Source organism: Delphinus delphis, chromosome 9 (assembly GCF_949987515.2).
Source record: "Delphinus delphis chromosome 9, mDelDel1.2, whole genome shotgun sequence".
NCBI classification, from domain to species: domain Eukaryota; kingdom Metazoa; phylum Chordata; class Mammalia; order Artiodactyla; family Delphinidae; genus Delphinus; species Delphinus delphis.
This window is the reverse complement of record NC_082691.1, coordinates 66,329,846-66,349,989: the sequence shown is the minus strand read 5'-3', so window position 1 is coordinate 66,349,989 and position 20,144 is coordinate 66,329,846. Positions and strand designations below refer to the sequence as shown.

Sequence of the window (20,144 nt, the reverse complement as noted above, 5' to 3'; positions counted from 1 at the left end):
TGCTTTGCAAATAAGTGCATCTGTATCATTTTTCTAGATTCCACACATAAGCAACATTATATATTTGTTTTTCTCTGACTTACTTCACTCTGTATGACAATCTCTAGGTCCATCCATGTCTCTGCAAATGGCATAATTTCATTCCTTTTTATGGCTAATATTCCATTGTATATATGTACCACATCTTCTTTATCCATTCCTGTTAATGGACATTTAGGTTGCTTCTGTGACCTGGCTATTGTAACTAGTGCTGCAATGAACATTGGGGCGCATGTGTCTTTTTGAATTACGGTTTTCTCAGGGTATATGCCCAGTAGTGGGATTGCTGGGTCATATGGTAGTTCTAGTTTTACTTTTTAAGGAACCTCCATACTGTCCTCCATAGTGGCTGTATCAATTTACATTCCCACCAACAGTGCAAGAGGGCTCCCTTTTATGAGGTATTTCTAACGTATGTTCCACAATCACCTTAAATTTCTTCTAAAACTGAACTTTATATACCCTCTATACATATACTAAGATATAATGTTTGCTAAGGAATACTGTTATGCCTTTTTCTTTCACTTACAACAACGAGTATGTGTGAAATATATTTACTGAACAAAAGAATAGAAATATGTTGCTGTAATATGCACAGAATCTCTCTAGCAGGACACGGCAAAATTGGCAAAAGTGGCTGTGACAAGAGGAAAAGACATACTTTTCACCTTAACTTCTTTGTGTCTTTTGAATTTTGTATAATGACATATAATGCCTATTCAAAAATAAACACAAGGGCTTCCCTGGTGATGCAGTGGTTAAGAATCCGCCTGCCAATTCAGGGCACACGGGTTCGAGCCCTGGTCCAGGAAGATCCCACAAGCCGCGGGGCAACTAAGCCCGTGCGCCACAGCTACTGAGCCTGCGCTCTAGAGCCCGCGAGCCACAACTACTGAAACCCGCACGCTACAACTACTGAAGCCCATGCGCCTAGAGCCCGTGCTCCGCAACAAGAGAAGCCACCACAACGAGAAGCCCATGCACCGCAACAAAGAGTAGCTCCCACTCACCGCAACTAGAGAAAACCTACGCACAACAACGCAGCCACAAATAAATTTATTTATTAAAAAAGAAATTAAAAAAATAAAAACAAATCTACAAATAAAAGGGGCCCTGTCATCAATCCTACCAAACCTATACCCTGTTTTGGCTGGTGATGTTACTTATCTACTCAGTCTCTGCTAAGCACTTGGGAATCATCCTCCATCTTCTCGAATGTGCGTCCGAGTACCATATTCTATTGAAATGCCTCAGAAATGGACCCTTCATCCACCTCCTGATTCAACAGTGACTCTAAGAACACACAATGGGCTGAGCACTGGGCTAGAGGTAAAAAGATGAATGAAATACCCTCACCAAGTCAGTACAATCCCCTCAAGAAGCCTGCAGTCTACGATGCAGGACAGCTGCACGGCACATTTTAATAATATTTATTAAATAGCTGACTCCTTAAGCCATTTGCAAGTATTTATTTAGGTAGGAGAGCATAAAATATATTTTTATAATACATGTAAGAAAAAACACATTTAAATGAATAAAAAATAAAATGACAGGAGGTGACAGAATTTAGTGTTTATAAATGAGGCCATCAATAACTAACAATTCAAAGAAAGTGATAGTGTATTTAAAGTTGCGACCATGCTTTACATTTACAATATTTTATAATTTAAAAAAAGGCATTAGGCTTTTAAAGGTAATACATGACTTAACAGTTTCTCAAGTGATTTTCATAATGGGTGTCTAGACACTGTCATACACTGATGTGAAAAAGAAAAAAGACAAGAACTTAGGCAAGCAAAGTATTAGTCATAGTAGCTTGGTAACGTTTACTTTTCTTATATAAAGATTCTTCAATTTACATTTGTTCTTGTTACAGGAACAGAAAGAACTAATTTGACAAGTATATCTGAGGAGTCTGTAAGCTATAGAGCAAAAATAGTTATTTTTAAAAGCCTGTATTCCATGAAAATGTGCACCACACAGCATTTATAGTAACTGAGTAAATGTAAACCATGTGATTATTAAGTCTTCTAAATAAAACATTTAACCCCCAAATCTCACACAATAATATCCCCTATGCCCACATCTCTTATTTGAAGGCAGCCTTAAGCTTCAGACTAATAAACATTTGCTATTTTGAAAAAGTTCTTACCTCCATTACTAAAAATGTTTCTGCAAGGTGCCTTAGATTTTTTTTTCAGTACTCTAGTAACAAGATATATCATGATCAATAAATGACCACAACCTTTAGAAAAAAGTACTGAGGCTAGAGAAAGAATGATCAAGTGTGAGGTTTCTGTCTCCAACCCTGGAAGACCTTTCTACTTTGAGACCCACAGCTCCAGGAAGACAACTCAAAATTCCTTACTTAAAAAAAAATATTTTAACATGAATAATTGAATAATTAGATTTCTAGGAAAATGGGGCTTTTAAATTAAAATTTGGCAAAATCAACTATAATACATTTTTTCTTCCAATCATTTATGAATAACAGAAGATAAATCGGGTGAAGTTTTGCATACAAAAGATATAAATACTGCATAATATGTAGTGAATGAATATTGGCACATACCCTTTTGTATTTAAAGCATAAAATGCAACCAGCAAAACTGATGCTCTTAAGAAACATTTATGACCTAAGTCAGAAAACCTCTATATGACTTGGAAATGTCCCACAGTTTAAGGCTTTCCAATAGGTTTATAGCAAGCATCAGGTTGCCAGAGGCGAATATCGACAAGAACTTGATTGAGTTTTTGCATCCAGAGATCCCGCTCTTCCTTGGTATCTGCAGACAGCCAGTTCCTACATGAACAAACAAAAAGATCAGGATCCTTTCCCCCATTCCATATCTCCAAGTACTCTTGCTGGGGCGGGATGGGGGGGCGGAGCCTAAATAGTAAAAGGAGTAATTCTTTACCACTTTTTAATGCAGCGGTCCCCAATCTTTTTGGCACCAGGGACCGGTTTCATGGAAGACAAATTTTCCACGGCCGGCAGGGGGGTGGTTCAGGCGGTAATGCGAGCGATGGGGAGCGGCAGAGGGCGCTTCGCTCGGTCACCCGCCGCTCACCTCGTGCTGTGCGGTCTGGTTCCTAACAGGCCGCAGACCGGGGCTTGGGGACCCCTGTTTTAATGGATGCTAAATCAAGAGACCCATAGTAAAGTGCTTCTCCAATTACAACAAAAGAGAAACATCTTGCAGGTTGGTTAGCTGAACCATAACTCACACTGATTACATTTGGGAAATGATGGAGTTTCACACCAAAGGCAGTAACTAATCGTGTATAGTTGGTCTGACTGGGCAATTTGGTGGTGCAGGACAGCCACTGAGCATGGGTCACTTCCTAGAAGAGCAAGCACACCACTGGCCTGAATATGGGAGCCCCCCCAGATCCCTCAGACTCAGGGTCCCCAAGAGCTGGAATCACAGACTCATGAACCTTCACCTGGCCTTATAGATACTATTTTGTACTGTCTCCCATTATTCTTGTCCCACTGTATTAGTAGAGCACAGTATTTACAGTAAATGATCTGAAGATCCTAAGACTTTGTCTATCCTGATCTCTTTGTTCATATCAGAATCTCTTCTTTGTATCCATATTTAGCTGCAAGTTGAATATCCAGTTGATGTGGCAGGCGAGGATGGGGGGAAAGGGGAATTCCCTAATTCACAAGCCAGACCATTCTTCTAGAGGACAGCCGGGTGTTAGAAGTATGTTGTATTGTACTCATTCTCCATCTTTATAATTTCTCCCCATTGGTACTAGAAATGGCATAAGTGTGAATAAGCAGTGAGTTGATCATCTATTGGTCAATGGAGAGAACACAATACTTACAGTAATGATAGTGACCATTCATTGAGCTCATTCCATGTGCGTGACGCCATGCTAAGTGTGTCTACTCATTAACCTCTACCGTCATTCTGTGGAGTTTATTCTTCTCCTCTGACACAGGAGATTTCAGAGGGCTAGCAAAGTTAAGTAACTTGCCATGGTCACATTTGGTGAGTCACTGAGTCAGGATTTAAACATAGATCTGTTGACTTCAAAGTTCAACTGTATAATACTGGCTCCCCATGTGATGAAACATTTCTAGTTCAAATGTATAATCTATATTTCAAAGTAGGCAATATTTATCAGATGATAAATATTTTGCATTGAAGGAGGGAAAGATAGCAAGGTTGGTTAGTAGAGATAAAAATGATATACATTAAATTTAGATAAAAGGCATAGGTCAAAAAGGCCCTGGGGAGAAACAGATAAATAATACAAAGGAGAATGCAGAACTGTAAAATGTATATACTCTGCAAAATATATGATCAAAAAGTGAAATAAGTTTTAAGAAGCCACCAAGCAAAGCTAAAAACTCAGCCAAGACTGAGCTGAGCATGGGCCTCTCTCAAATGCTTGGATAAAGTGTCCACTCAAATTACAATAATGTTATAATAAGAAAAACTGCATGCAAGCGAACTACAGAGTAATTAGAGCAATATGTGATATAACTATTTCTACCGCAGGAGAAGGTCGAGGTCTGGGAGGGTTTATGTAACAAGTAAAAGATAAGACTATATGAAAAATGTGAGTACTGTTTAAAAAGGGCCACTGTGGTCAGGAAGTACTTGGGGACTGAATTTTGGTTGGTTCCCTCACTGACTGTGGCCATGAACAGGGTAGCTACTAAAGAAAGTGACTATAAATCCAATTTGCCTCTCCTGTCCTGTCTGATGTCACTGCTGCACAGAAGGCGCCCGAAGGAAAGGAGTGGATGAGCTCAACTAAATTAATCTGAAAGTAATCTAGACATCAAGAATTTCCAAAGAACGCGTCCCCTCTTTCTCTGTTTTAAAACCAACTGGCGGTATCTGGGCAACTTTGTTCTATTTTAATAGAGTGTCTCTTGGCTGACCTTTCTGATATTTCCACATCGGAAACTCATGGAGCCAGTTCTACCCATCTCCCTGTCTGCAATATCCAGCAACAGTCTGATTAACAGAGATTCTGTCAAATTCTAACTTTTGTCCCTAATCATAATTTTGTACATTGAAGTTGGTCTGCAAGCTTCTCTTGGGCATCCAAGCAAAAGAACCTTACACTCTTAGCAATAAGCTTTTGCATCTTATACTTAAGATTAGGGTTAACGAAAAGTGACAGTCCCAGTAGTTTATTCTGTTAATCTCCAACCAGAAATTTCCAGAGTAAATTGTTTTGTAAGTCAGCAGGTTAATCGAGGGTATTTGGGGAATAGACAGGAAGGGATGTGTCAATTCGCTTTAAAAAATACTTGACTTCTCAATTACACATGAAATCTTCAAACTCAGCCCAAAGAATATTAGGTAACTGTCCTGAAAATGGCTATACTGTGAGTATACTAGAAAACATGATAAGCTAAGATATAACTTGAATGCTGTATTTTCCTTAACTATATTGATTTAATTATTAGCTTACTCTCTTACTGATGTGTGTGTGTTTTGTTTCCTCATTAAGACTGTACCCTCTTCAAAGACAAGGATCATCGCTGATATTTCTTACAGTGGTAAGAACATAGCGGGCAATCACTTAGTTGATAGAAATATTTATAGCCCAATACATACTTGGTGACACAGAGTGTGTCCCTGCATTGGCTGACCAGAGTCTCTCGGTCATCTTCTCTTTGTGGTCGGACAGTAATTAATTCAAAAGTGTTGCGTCTTGCACAAAATTCTCTGTTGGCTGGTTCTATCTGCCGACTGGTACAATTGGCCAAATTTAATCTTCCTATGGGATTCTTTAAAAACAAATTTTTAAAAAACATGATTAGTAGAAAATAAACAAGACCATTTAAGTCAATAAGCATTAAACAGTATTCTAGCTGATACAAATTTAAAATTAAAAAAGCATTAATTTAAAAGTTAAAGTTTAATTACACTGAGTTTAGAGAAACATATTTAACATTTATTATTGTTTTTTGCTGGTCATAAAAATAGAAACCAAAGATGTCTACTGGAGCTCTTAGTCAACTTAAAAAACAAACTTTTTGTTATGGAAAACTTCAAGGAGACACAAAATAAAAAGAACAGCATAATGAACTTCCATGTACCCATTAACCAGCTCTAACAATTAGAAACACACATTCAACCACCTTTTGTCTATAGCCCACTTAATTCCTCCCTTTCTATAAACAGAAACCTAGACATCAGAATTCATTTGTAAATATTTTTTATGTATCTCTAAAAGACCAGGCTAAACTATTGCTTTGGATTGTTGGAAGCCATGTTATTCCTATGGTATGACAGTCAAAGATAAAAATTCATAAGACTAAATGGTCCTGAAAAATTAGAAAAGGGACAAGTATGGGCACAAATGATTTTTAAAAAGCCAGAAAAAGTGCTAACTCTATTAATAATTTTAAGAAGAAATTAGAATGAAATATACCATTTTTAAACATTAGATTGGCCAAGTCTGGAAAGAATGGTAATAACCTATGTAGGTTGGTTGGGGTGGTGATAGAAACTCTCATACACTGCTGGTGAAAGCATAAATGGTCGACTACTGGTAGACAATTTGATAAGAGCAATCAAAAAACATTCAAAATGGGCATACCCTGATCCTACAACTTCACCTAAAAGAAATTTATACTAAGCAAATACATAGGTGCACAAAGATGTTTATATGGGTATAGTCCCTATTTTTTCATAATAGTGAAAAGATTGAAACAAATTAAATGACAGTAATTGGGGACTATTTAAACAAATAATAATATTATGTCTCCAGCAAGTATGGCAGACTAAATAGTCTAAAAGTCCTCCCATAATTCCCCAAATGCCAAATAACTGAACTCACAAGAAGGTGAAAGAAACCTTCAAAGGCCAAAATCAATGAGGAAGAGAAAGTGCAGAATGGTAAGCTAGCCTGAAGTCTGGCTTCCTTGGGGTACTGACCAATGAATGTTAGGAACTGGCAGCCTTGACTCACACAGGTTAAATGATATAATATGAAGTGTGATATTTGCTTTAAAATACCTCAGCAAACCAACAAGAACAAAAAAGTGTGTGTGCTGTGGAGAGAGAAATGAAACATGAAAGTTAATAATTGTTGAAGCTAGGAGTTCAATATACTATTTCTCTCTGTTTTGTGAACACTTGAACATTTTCAATTATAAAAAGTTAAATATACAGGTACACATATTTCCGTGTGTGTGTGTGTGTGTGTGTGTGTGTGTGTGTGTAAAATGAAGGACCAAGAATAAATAATACATTATTGAATAAAAACACAAGTTAGGAGACTTACCTTACCAGACATTAAGATTTATTTTAAAGCTATGGTAATTGAGACTGAGAGATACATACCAAAGGAAACAGAATAGAAAGCCTAAATATAGACCTACATATATAATGATATCTTGATACATGTCAGAAACAGCATGTGGATCAGTGTAGAAAGAATGGACCATCCAATGGGGCTGGCACAGTTGGGTTTCCAGATTGGGGGAAAAAAATCAATTCCAGGTAAATTAAATATGAAATATAAATCTTTATAACTTTCAGAAGTTATAAGGAGGTATAGGAGAATATCTTTATGACTATATAGATGATTTTCTTAACTAAGACTCAAAAAAGCAAACAATAAAGCAATAAACTGACAGATTTATCGTAGCATTAAAAATTTCTGTTTATGAAAAGATATTATAAAGATAAATAAAACATATGCCAAGCAAAAGACTACGGAAATAAATGGCCAAAACACATAAGAAAAGATGCTTACTCTTAATGTTCAATCAAGGAAAACCAAAATAAAAACACAGTGAAATAATCTTTCACACCTATCACACTAACAAGAGTTTAAAAGGCTGACATATCAAGTGTTGGTGGGATGTGGAATACTGAGAACTCTCATATAATCCTGGTGGGAGCAGAACATTGTACAACCAATTTCAAGAATAACTGGACAACATCTAGCTAAATTGAAGATGTGCGAAACCCTACAAACCAGCAATTCTGCTACTAGATACAAACTCAAGAAAGAGCTCTGATCCATGTAGCTAAGCTATAGCAGAGCTGTTTATAATAGCAACAATTTAGAAATAATCTAAGTGCCCATAAATAGGAGAAGTGGATAAATTAATTGTGATACATTCTTACAATGGAATACTTTAGTACAGGGAAAGATGGCTAGAGCTCTACAAACTGGAGCTACACACACCAGCCTAGACCAATGTCACAAATCATGTTGACTTAAAACATGCAAGTTGCAGAACAGTATATACAGTATGATCTATTTGTATAATGTTTCAAAATATGCAATTGCAATAATATACAGCCTATATATAATATATAATAAAAATTTAAAGAAATACATAGGAACAAAATAGTTTCAGGATGGGGTTATCTCTGAGGGAGAGAAAATTACATGAGATTTAACTGGACTGGTAACACAGAGGTTGATGGAAATTACTTGGTTTTTTTTTTTTTTTTTTTTGTCTATTTCAAGGTTCTAAATATTTCACAATAAACTTTAAAACAAAATTTTATATAGCTACAGTGTAATACATATAGCTATCTAACGCAATATCACAGATGTATTTTTTTTTTTTTTTTTTTTTAGCGGTACGCGGGCCTCTCACTGTTGTGGCCTCTCCCGTTGCGGAGCACAGGCTCCGGACGCGCAGGCTCAGCGGCCATGGCTCACGGGCCCAGCCGCTCCGCGGCATGTGGGATCTTCCCGGACTGGGGCACGAATCCGTGTCCCCTGCATCGGCAGGCGGACTCTCAACCACTGCGCCACCAGGGAAGCCCACAGATGTATTTTTATTGATGTGGAAAGATATCAGGATATTATCAAGTAAAAATTAAGCTATAAAAAACATGATACTTTCTGTTTAAAAAAGATTCATAAATGGATATATAACTATTATTACATATACATTTTAAAAATTTAGAAGGATACACAGCAAAATGTGAATAGTAGTTATCTCTGTTATAGACGATTTTACTTTATATTTCTGCTTATTTCTATTTTCCAGTTTTTGGATAATAAATGACCACACTTGGGCAATAACATTAAATTCTTTAAAAACAAGATGTAATGTATCCATAAAATTCTATTATCAAATTTTAGAAACAAAACCAAAACTACTATATTCCTATGGTAGTTTTTCCTTTCTGTTTTATCTCAGAGTTAGGTAAATCAACTGTTAATAAAATACAAAAGTGAATTGAAAATATTTCTGACTAAAAGTATCAATTAAAAAATATTATGAAACATTCCATAAAAAAAATATATATTCCTTAAGGTATTTCAAGAGTGGTCAAATCACAGGGAATGGATAAGATATAAAATTTTTACACAAATACACACACATGCACACACACACACTCACTAGTCTTTCAACAAGAACATTTTTAATGGCTTAGTAAATATTTTTAACAGGGCATTTGGGTGGTTGATGGGGGCCACGGGGAACACTTGCATGAAATATTCCCTGAAAGTCAGTTAGGGCTTTCACCACTGACCACCAATATTAATATTACCTTTCGTTTCTCATCATCTGGATAAGTCCAATAAGAGATACAGTTTCCAGAAAGAACACACCATCTTCGATGCCATGCACCAAAACCACTAACATCTTCAAATATGGTCTGGAAAAGTCAATGAAATACTGACTTTAGAAACTTGAGGATCAATTAAATGTTTTCTATACATTAAACCTCAGTATGTTGACATATTTCATACTTCAAAATCTACTTGCATGATTTTTTTTCTTTTCTCTCTTTTATAAAGTACTTAAGTTTATTTTTATTCTACTCTGTATCAAGGCCAGGAATCTTGTTATTTCAATCTCAAGCACAAAGTTAGTACAAATGACTCACCAGCTCCCTTTTGTGTTTACGTTCACCTTTTACATCATAAAGGTAATAGAAAAGGAAAAATTTGATGGATAAAAATAATACAAGTTATCATTACCCCTACTATAATCAGGGAAAAATAACAAGAGGATAGCTTTTTCATTTTTATAGCTGGGGAAACTGAAGGCCAAGGAAAGTAGATGACAATACACGGTCACAAAGCAGAACTGGAACCTTCTAGCTAAACCAGAATGTACTTTTCTTGCTGCTCATCAGTCTTGGCAGAGTTAGACTAGTACCATTTTAGAATCACTTAGCAAGTTTCTCTGGTTGGTAGTCTCCTTCCTTCCAGCTGTCCCTGGCACATCAGGAAGGAAAACTGAACCAAGCAACTGAACCACTTCAATTACTACCTCTACTTTTTATAGAGGTTAGAAGTAATTAAAAGGCATTGCTTAGACAGGGGACAGAAGTTATTTGGGGGAGTCCTGAGTAATTGTTTTTTACCACATTTCTGTAAGTGTGGATGTGATAAGAATGGCCTATAGGATTCAAGGTAGAGTAAACCTGAAAAGATCTAACTCTAAAGTAGTTAAGAGCCCTGCTCAAACATTAAGTAGGTCAGACATTTTAGGCAAATGAATGTCATAAGAGTGTATCAGGGGCGAAAGGTATCTAGAGTAAAATATGGAAATATTTACATTAAAGGAAAAGGTCAGTAAGTAAACACTGCTTTCAAGTCCGAAATTTGTAAGGACACTTTTCCAAGAATATCTAGCGCCACCTGCTGGATTTACATGTGAAAAAAGCTACGAAGTATGATTTACAGTCACCTTGGCCGCTTGGACTTTCTGTACAATCTAGCTCTTCTTTCTGTGCCCTTTGTCAGCAACTGCAAATTGACTTGTGATATCTTTTGTATAGCTCAAATTCTTGCTTCACAAAGAAAATCAAAGCTATTAGATTTTCTCTACTTCTGATACCACACCCACAATCTTCTGTGTATTCTACACACATACTTTCCTCCTCTGATAATGGAAAAAGTATAATTCTGTACAAGATCATGAACCGTGGCTTGGGTCTTATTTGTTCTCACTCTCATGACCTTGTTCCATGTGTTATTCCTTAAAGTGCAGGTTCCCCATTGCCTCTATCTTTGCCCTCTTTGGCCCTATTAGAAGCTACCCATTTGAATTAAAAGATGCTCAAATCTCTCCAATCTTAAAATGTCAACAAAATCCTTCTTTCACCCTACATACTTCTGCAGGTATCACACTCTCTTTACCCCTCTGCAGCCAAACCTTGTTTCAGAGTTGTTGCACTTCCATTCTTCACCCTCCACTCCCTTTATAACCATTTGCAATCTAGCTCCTGCTCTCAACAAGCCTAGAATGACCACTTCATTAATAAGTCCAACAGTGTCTAATAGATCCTTATCTAATTTGACCACTCCCTCTTGCAGACTCTCTTCCCCTGGCAACCATGATACTAAGTTCTCCATTGCCCTCCCTGTAGTCTCCCTTGAGAGCTTCTCTTCCTAGGTCTGTGGCTTAAATGTTAGTGTTCTCCTGGCTATTCAATGCCACGTGAGCTTCCATTACTATCTCTCTGCTGCAGATTTCCAAACCTTCACCTCATCTAAAATGTCCATCATCTTGAGCTCCAAACTCAAACTCTGAAACGCGTCTGTATGCATCTAAAATTCAAGTTATTTAAAACTTAACTCATTAAAACTTCCTACCTTGGGTGGGGACTGACTGACAAGGGGCATGAGGGAACTTTCTGGGGTAATATTTTCTATCTTAATAGAAATTTGGATTACATAGATGTATGCCTGTGTCAGAACTCAGGGGATGTACACTGAAGATTCACGGGAACATACTAATGTCCACAATATACTTTGAAATTCTTCCCCCCAAAATATGATATTTTCAGGACTGGCTAGAAGGATAGCTAGGTTGTAGATACATGATACAGCAAGGACAGTAAAAAATGTTAAAGGCAAAATCTAGATGCTGGCTATACGGGCGTTCATTGTAAAATTCTATCAACATTGCTGTATGCTTGCAATTTACCACAATAAAATTTGGGGGAAAAATGGTTTCCACCCCCAACATGGACACTTGCTCCCCACCCAGGGCCCCTTATCTCAGTATAACCACTGCCACCCAACAAGCTGTGCAAGGCAGGGATCTGGGTGACATCCTTACTTCTGCTTCTCCACCCCTACAGCCAAACCACTAGGGTCTGCACTTCTTCCTCCTTCATCTATCCATGGTGGGTCCTTCTCTCCACCCTGACTGCCAGCCCCCATCCCCTCTCTCATGCAGTAACTCAGTTTCTTCACTAATCTTCTTCAGTTCTGCCACTCCCCAGTCCACTTCCACACGTTAGTCAGAACGACTTCCCTAAACCCCCCAATTTGATGTTAATCCTCTGCTTAAAATCCTACAAGAGTACCCAACCGACTTCAGGATAAAGTCGGAAGTCTTTAAAAGGCCCTCTAACACTTGGCTCCATTTCTCCTAACCCCACCTTCCTCCCCAATCACTCCTCTCACTACCCCTCCTCCACACACACACTCAGAATCTAAGCTCTAGCTACCCTGAAATACCTGCCACTATCTAAATGTGTCATCTTTTTCTCTGGTGGGGGTGAGAGAGGGAAGGGCCCTCCAGGCCATAGTAATGCTTTTCCCTTCATCTGGAGCACATCTCCCTCTTCTCTCCCTCTGGCTAACTTGTTCAGCTAGCAGTTTACAAGTTATTTCCAATACCTTTCTTTAAGCCTTCCCACTCATACCTAAGACCTGGTGTCCCACCAATTTACACCCATGCACTCTATGCTTTCTCCCATTATAGTACTGTATGGTACTTAACTGTTCACTTGTATTTCTTCCTATTACACTAAAAGTTCCTGAGTGCAGGGATTATTTTCTGTGGCCTATTATATTCTAACACCAGCACAATGATTAGCATATAGTGGACATGCAACAAATCCGAACCAATTTATCACGTAGTCACACAGACTTTCATTCCTATTGGAAACCAAGCCTATGCTTCACAAAATGCAAAAAAGAAAATATAGATCCAGTGATGTTACTTACTAGAAAACCTCTTTCTTCAACACTTGAATTCACTTGACACTTTATTTTTAAGTAAATATGGCCTTCCAAAGGAGATAGAAAGGGTACCTGTGAAGAAAGAGAGTAAATTATTTGTAAAACAGTTTTTCTTGACAAAACATGTATAAATCATGAATAGAGAATATTATATCTTGAAAACACAGTATTTTCTAAAGCTGGAATATAAAATAGGTGGCCCAAAAGCCACTGGTTCCTTAGCAACAAATGCTTTTGAAGAATAAATTCATTCAATGTAGAGCCTGCTTAAGGCAGAACCCTAAGTCCCAAGTAATGTGATAAAGAAAACACGGATTTAAGAAGAGAATACATGTGTTTATCCATTCCCTATCAACAGAATATACTTGATAGAAGGTGGGATAAACCAACTGGCATATTAATACAATATAATATTATTCAGCAATAAAGAATAGTGAACCGCAGAATGGAAACGTTGATCCTCAAATTCATATGGAATTGCAAGAGGCCCCAAATAACCAAAACAATCTTGAAAAAGAAAAACAAAGTTGAAAGAATCATACTTCCCAATTTCAAACCAATCCAAAGCTACAGTAATCAGAACAGTATGGTACTGGCATAAGGATAGACATATAGACCACAGGAACAGAATTCAGAGTCCAGAAATAAACCCATACATATATGCCAGATTGATTTTCAACAAGGGTACCAAAACCATTCAATGAGGAAAGAGCAATATTTTCAACAAATGGTGCTGGGGAAACTGGATAGCCACATGCAAAAGAGTAAAGTTGGATCCCTTCCTCATACCACATACAAAAATTAACTCAAAATGGATCAATGACCTAAATGTGAGAGCTAAAACCATACAACTCTTAGAAGAAAAACAGAGGAGTAAATCTTCAATGATCATGAATTTGGCAATGCCTTCTCAAATATAATACCAAACCATGAGCAACAAAAGAAAAAACAGATAAATTAAACTTCATCAAAATGAAAAACTTTTCAGTATGGAGGTTCCTCAAAAAATTAAAAATAGAATTACCATATAATCAATCAACCCCACTTCTGGGAATTTATCCAAAAGAATCAAAATCAGGCTCTTAAAGGGATATTTGCACTCCCATGTTCATTGTAGCATTCTTCATAACAGCCAAGAGGTGGAAACAATCTAAATGTCCATCAGCAGCTGAACAGACAAAGAAAATGTGGTAGAGCCTCCTTTCTCCCCACTTCTGTATATGAAACTACTCTAGGCCATCCAGATCCTGTTCTTCTCAGAGCCCAAAGTTTGCCTTTTAGGCCTTGAGACTCTCAGTGTATATTTTCTTATGTGTCCTAACCCACAGCCCCACACCTCCTCACAGCAGATCCTTGAGGTCAATTATCGTGTCCTTCTCATGTTTGTTTCCATATCCTATTGCCAAATCATATCCAGACATTCAATAAATGTTTGCTTAAAGAACATTGTTTGTTTTGTCGAATAGTACCCAAATACTCCTATTGAAAAAAAAGAAGGCAGCCGGGGGACGTGGGGGGATGTAGTACATACAAACAATAGAGTATTATTCAGCCATAAAAAGGGAGGAAATCCTGTCAGGTGTTACAGCACGGATGAACCTTGAGGACGTTATGCTAACTGAAATAAGTCAGTCACAAAAGGACAAATACTACATGATTCCATTTGTATGAGGTATCAAGAGTAGCCAACTCAACAGAAGCAGAAAGTAGAGTGGTGGATGCCAGGGACTGGTAGGAGTGGGGGAAAAGGGAGTTGCTATTCAATGGGTATAGAATTTCATTCATCCAAGATGAAAAAATTCTAGAGATCTGCTGCACAACATTGTGCTTATAGTTAATAATATTGTACACTTAAAAATTTGTTGAGGGTAGATCTCATGTTACGTATTATTTATTACAATAAAGAATTTTAAACTTCTGTGTATCAAAGCATAAGAAAGTGAAAAGACAATGTACAAAACAGGAGAAAATATCTGCAAATCATGTACCTAATAATGGTTTAGTATCTAGAATACATTAAGAACTCTTATAACTCAAAAATAAAAAGACAACTCAATTAAAACATTCCAAACAATCCAACTTAAAAATTGGCAATAGACATTTCTTCAAAGACGATATACTAATAGCCAACAAACACATGAAAAGATGTTCAACATCAATAGTCGTTAGGTAATAATTGTTAGCTTGATGACGATGGTGACAATAATGATGAAGCTGAGGATAAGGACGAAGATTTTAACGGAAATCTCAAGTTGCCATTGTGTCCAGAACCATTTACTGAGGAATGAGTAAAAAGGAATCTGATTCTTTTATTGGAAGCACATTGCTTTGAACCAAAATAAACATAAGCTAAATTACAAAACCAACAATAAGTTATTGAAAGCAGATTTTTTTATTGCTTGTTTTAAAGTTGAATCATTCTGTATCTATAAAGCTTTCCTTATTCCTTAGATACAAGTATGTTTCCAACACTGATAATCCCAAAACTCATGCTATAGCTTAAACCATGCTATGACTAAATTGTGTCCCCTCCCCATCCCTAACCAAATTCACATGTTGAAGTTCTAACTCCCCATACCACAAAATGTGACTGTATTTGGAGATAGGGTCTTTAAAGAAGTAATTAAGGTTAATTTAGTTCATTAGGATGGGCCCTAATCCAATGTAACTTGTGTCCTCATAGAAAGAGAAGATTTGGACACACATACAGAGAAAGACCATGTGAAGACACATAATACAGCTATCTACAAGCTAAAGAGAGAGGGTTTAGAAAAAACTCAACCCTCCCAGTGCCCTGATCTTAGACTTCTAGCCTCCAGAACTGTGAAAAAATAAACTTCTGTTGTATAAGCCAAAAGAAAAAAACCCTCCAAACCCAAAAATTAGTCATTAGGGAAATGCAAATCAAAACCACAGTGAGGTGCCACTTCATACCCATTATGAAGGCTATAATCAAAAATACGGAAAATAACAAGCTTTAGCAAGGACGTGGGGACACTGGAACCGACATTACTGATAGGAATGTCAAACGGTTCAGGAACTATGAGAAACAGTTTGGTGGCTCCTCAAAAAGTTAAACAGAATTAACATATAACCACACAATTCCTCTCCTAGATATATACCCCCAAAGACTGAAAACAGGTATTCAAACAGGTATATGTACGCCCAAGTTTACAGCAGCGTTATTCACAATAGCCAAAAAAGAAACAGACCAAATGTCCATCAACAGATGAGTGGACAAAGTGTAGTGTATAACATAATGCAATAATACTCAGCCACAGAAAGTAATGAAGTACTGATACATGCCATATCATCTACATATACATCCACACATACATATACACACATATAAATTTACCGCCAAAGAACAAAAGTTATCTGAGCAATAATTACCTAGTAGGTTATACATAGAGAAAAATAAAGTTGCTCTATAATGTATATAATATAGAGCTAATCAACAATAATTTTCATCAAATGTTTGTACCATTTTACTTCCAGGCAGATTTCTAAAACTAAGGACCCCATATCAAACACAAGTCTGCATTACAGAGAGGGTAGAAAGTCACTAACATAGACCTAGTAGTGAAAGCCTATGTTGAAATCTATCTGACAAAGACATTTAAGTTGAATATGAAGATGGTCTGGAATGCCCTAAATCCACACCAGATGCAATTACTGTCATGATGTAATGACTCTTCACTCCCAACCATGGCTGATTTGCTAGCTACAGAGACACACACCAAAGTATATCTAAATTCTGTCCATTAAATCTACACAGCGTGCTTGGTTAGGGCGATACACAGAAAGGAGTTCGACTTCCATTACATGTTCAGAGCTCCACTTCCACTTAGGATGTGAAAGGTCACAAAAGACCACCATTTCTACTGCAACAGCAAGAAAACAATGGATAAGCTAAGAATATCTTATTTTCCTTAAAGCTATCTAAGAGTTGTGCAAGCAAAAAAAATTTAATGGACCAAATTCCAGTAAGGAATGTACCCTTCCTGGGTGAGCCAAATCAGGGGTGACCACTTTATTCCCTGGGAGCAAGAACTGACAGAGAAGCATGCTGGCAATGAATTTTGCAGGGAAAAGAAAAAACCAGTGAAGTCTTTAACAGCTAAATGAAGACTGTCTACCTAGATGAGCATCTCAAAAGAGCCAAGGGTCAGAGCTAGCCCACCCTAACTGCCAATCTCCCCCACTCCCCAGAATTTTGCTGAGTAAATGCTAATGCCACAAGTCAGAGGCAGATCTGGAAAGCAAAAAGAAATCTTGTAGACTTTCAGAATTTAGATCTCAAAGTTCTACTGAAAGGAGGCACCTAACTTCACTCTCAAGGCATTTGAAACAAGAGTTGAACCCAACTAACTAAAGCACTATCTCAGCTCAACTTCTGATTATACTGAGAGACAAGAGGGTGTTATTACCACCTACTTCAGTCTCTACTGTTCTTTTATAACATAACATAACATAACAACATAACATCACATCACATCACATCTAGCCTACGGTTTAAAAGTTTTACAAGACATGAAAAAGGAGGAAAAGGTGGCCTTTAATCAAAAGAAAACAAAACAAACCCTATCAATAGCAGATCCACAGATGATCTAGATGTTAGAATTACAAGACAGAGACATTTATAATTTGTTAAAGAATTTAGAGGAAAACATGGACAAAAATGGGTGAGAAGAGGGAGAATTTCGACAGAGAAATAGAAGCTCTAAAAAAGATCCAAATAGAAATTTTACAACAACAAAAAAAGTTGAAATTGATTCATTGGATGGGCTTTACAGGAAACTGGAGTACATTAGAAAAAAAGATAGATGAACTCAAAGACTGGTAAATAGAAATGATCCAAAATGAAACACAAAGGAAAATTAAAAACAAAAAGAGTGCCATAGACCTGTAGGAACATAGTCAAGAGTCCAACATACATTTAACTGGAGTCCTAGAAAGAAAAGAAAACAGTGCAAAAGAAATACTTGACAAGATAATGGCTGAGAATTTGCCAAAACATATGAAACACATGAACTACAGCTCCGTAAAGGTCATTGAAACTTAGTATGATAAAGAAATAACCCAGTATGACAAAGAAAACCACACCTAGGCAGATTAGGGTCAAACTGTCACAAATCAAAATACTTAAAAATATTAACAGCAGAAAAGGGGAATTCCCCAGCGGTCCAGTGGTTAGGACTTGGCACTTTCACTGCTGGGGGCCCGGGTTTGATCCCTGATCAGGAAACTAAGATCCTGCAAGCCGAGCAGCGAGGCCGACAATATAAAAAAATAAAAATAAAAGCAGAAAAGATAAGAATGATGGCTGACTTCTTATCAGAAACAATCAAAGCCAGAAAACAATAAAATGTCATCTTTAAAGGGGTGGCTGAAAGAAAAAACCTGCCAACCTAGCAGTCTATATCCAAGAAGAATATCCTTCAGAAATTAAGACAATGTAAAGAGAGACATCTTTGGATAAACAAAAGTTAGAGAATTCATTTCCAGCAGAAGTATATTACAAAAAATTAAAAAACAAACAAAAAAAAACTTCTTCCTGAGAAGGCAATAATCCTAGATGGAAGCCTAGCTCTACAAGATGGAATGAAGAACATAAGAACCAATAAGTATAAATGACAATTCTTTAAAATATATTTTTAAAATTTCTTTTAAAATTGATTAAAAAATAACAGTGCATTGGGGTTTATAATAAGGGTAGAATTAAAACATAATGGGGTGGGCAAATAGAATTATACTGTTGCAAGGTTCTAACTGTTATAAGGTACATGAAGAGGAATAATTGTGTTTCAATATAGACTGTAGTAATAGTAATAGGCTAAGGATGCATATTGTAATCCTTAGCAATAACTGAAAAAGAATACAGGGAGGTATAGCTAAAAAGCCAACAGAAAAGATAAAAATGATTACCAACATACTCAATTAGAAGTAGTCAAGGAAGGAAAAACAAATGACAAAGAACAGATGAGACAAATAAAAAATAAAGAACAAAATAGTAGGACCAGGGTCTGTTAACTTTTCGTGTAATGGCCCAGACAATTAATATTTTAGACTTTGCAGACCATACAGTCTCTGTCACAACTATTCAATCTGCCATTGTAGCATGAAAGCAGCCACAGACAATACATAAATGGTCATGATTGTGTCAAAAACTTTAGTTACAAAAACAGGCTGCTGAACTTTTGTTACTAATATATCAATATCAGTTCATTAATTGTGACAAAAGTAACTTAAAAAAAACAAACAGGCCAAGAGCCAGATTTGCCTGTAGGCTACAAGTATGCTTGCTTTGTGATAGACTAAACCCAACCATATTAGTATTGCATTAAATATAAATGTACTAAACACTCTAATGAAAAGACAAAAAATTGTTAAACTAACAAAATATGACCATAAAATATGCTTCTGATACACTAATTTGACATATATGGACAGGTTGAGAATAAAGAATGGAAAAAGAGAAAATTCCCTGGCAGTCCAGTGGTTAGGGCTGTGCGCTTCCACTGCAGGGGGCATGGGATCCCTGGTCAGGGAACTAAGAGCCCGCATGCTACATGGCACGGCCAGGGGGGAAAAAAAAAGAATGGAAAAAGATATACCATACCAACATTAATCATAAGAAAGCTGATGTGACTCTATTAATAACAGACAAAGTAGACCTTAAGATAAAGATGACTACCAGAGAGAAATTGTTAACAATTCATCAAGAAGATATAATAATCTTAAATATTTATGCACCTAATAGCATAGCTTTAAAATACATGAAGCATAAGTTGACAGAACAAAAACTAAGTGCCTAAAAATTGAGACTATGTTGCTCTTACTAGTTGGAAGTTTGAGGGACTGATATTTTCTTCCCAATAAAATCATGCTTTCTGTCTAGCATGAAAATATTCACATAAGAAATATTTTTAAACAAATCATTCTTAACAGTCTATTAATAATGAAGAGACCGCATGTCAAAAGTATCTTTTAAATTATAAAAGCTGCTTAAGTACATGTGATAATTTAAAATGATTCTGATGTGAATTAAAGATTACAAATATAAGAAAAATTCAATTGGAGAAGTTGTATCATTAGAGTAAAATGGTAACATCCAAATATTTAAAGTCATATTGACTTCTGGGTCAAGATAGAAAGGGGGA

The 20,144-nt window shown here is 36.7% G+C and overlaps 1 protein-coding gene across 4 annotated transcripts in view; it reads right to left on the bottom strand.

Moving 5' to 3' along the window:
- Positions 1 to 1,498: 1,498 nt before the first annotated feature.
- The window catches only part of ANLN (anillin, actin binding protein), a 55,041-nt gene continuing 36,395 nt past the window's right edge, over positions 1,499 to 20,144 (bottom strand). For all 4 annotated transcript variants that reach the window (XM_060019945.1, XM_069540992.1, XM_060019944.1 and 1 more), the window contains 4 exons: positions 12,967 to 13,053; positions 9,546 to 9,653; positions 5,631 to 5,803; positions 1,499 to 2,842 (listed from right to left, as the gene is read on the bottom strand). In XM_060019945.1, coding sequence (XP_059875928.1) covers positions 2,719 to 2,842; positions 5,631 to 5,803; positions 9,546 to 9,653; positions 12,967 to 13,053 — 492 coding nt within the window. In that variant the 3' untranslated portion in view covers positions 1,499 to 2,718. The remainder of the gene's footprint in view (positions 2,843 to 5,630; positions 5,804 to 9,545; positions 9,654 to 12,966; positions 13,054 to 20,144) is intronic.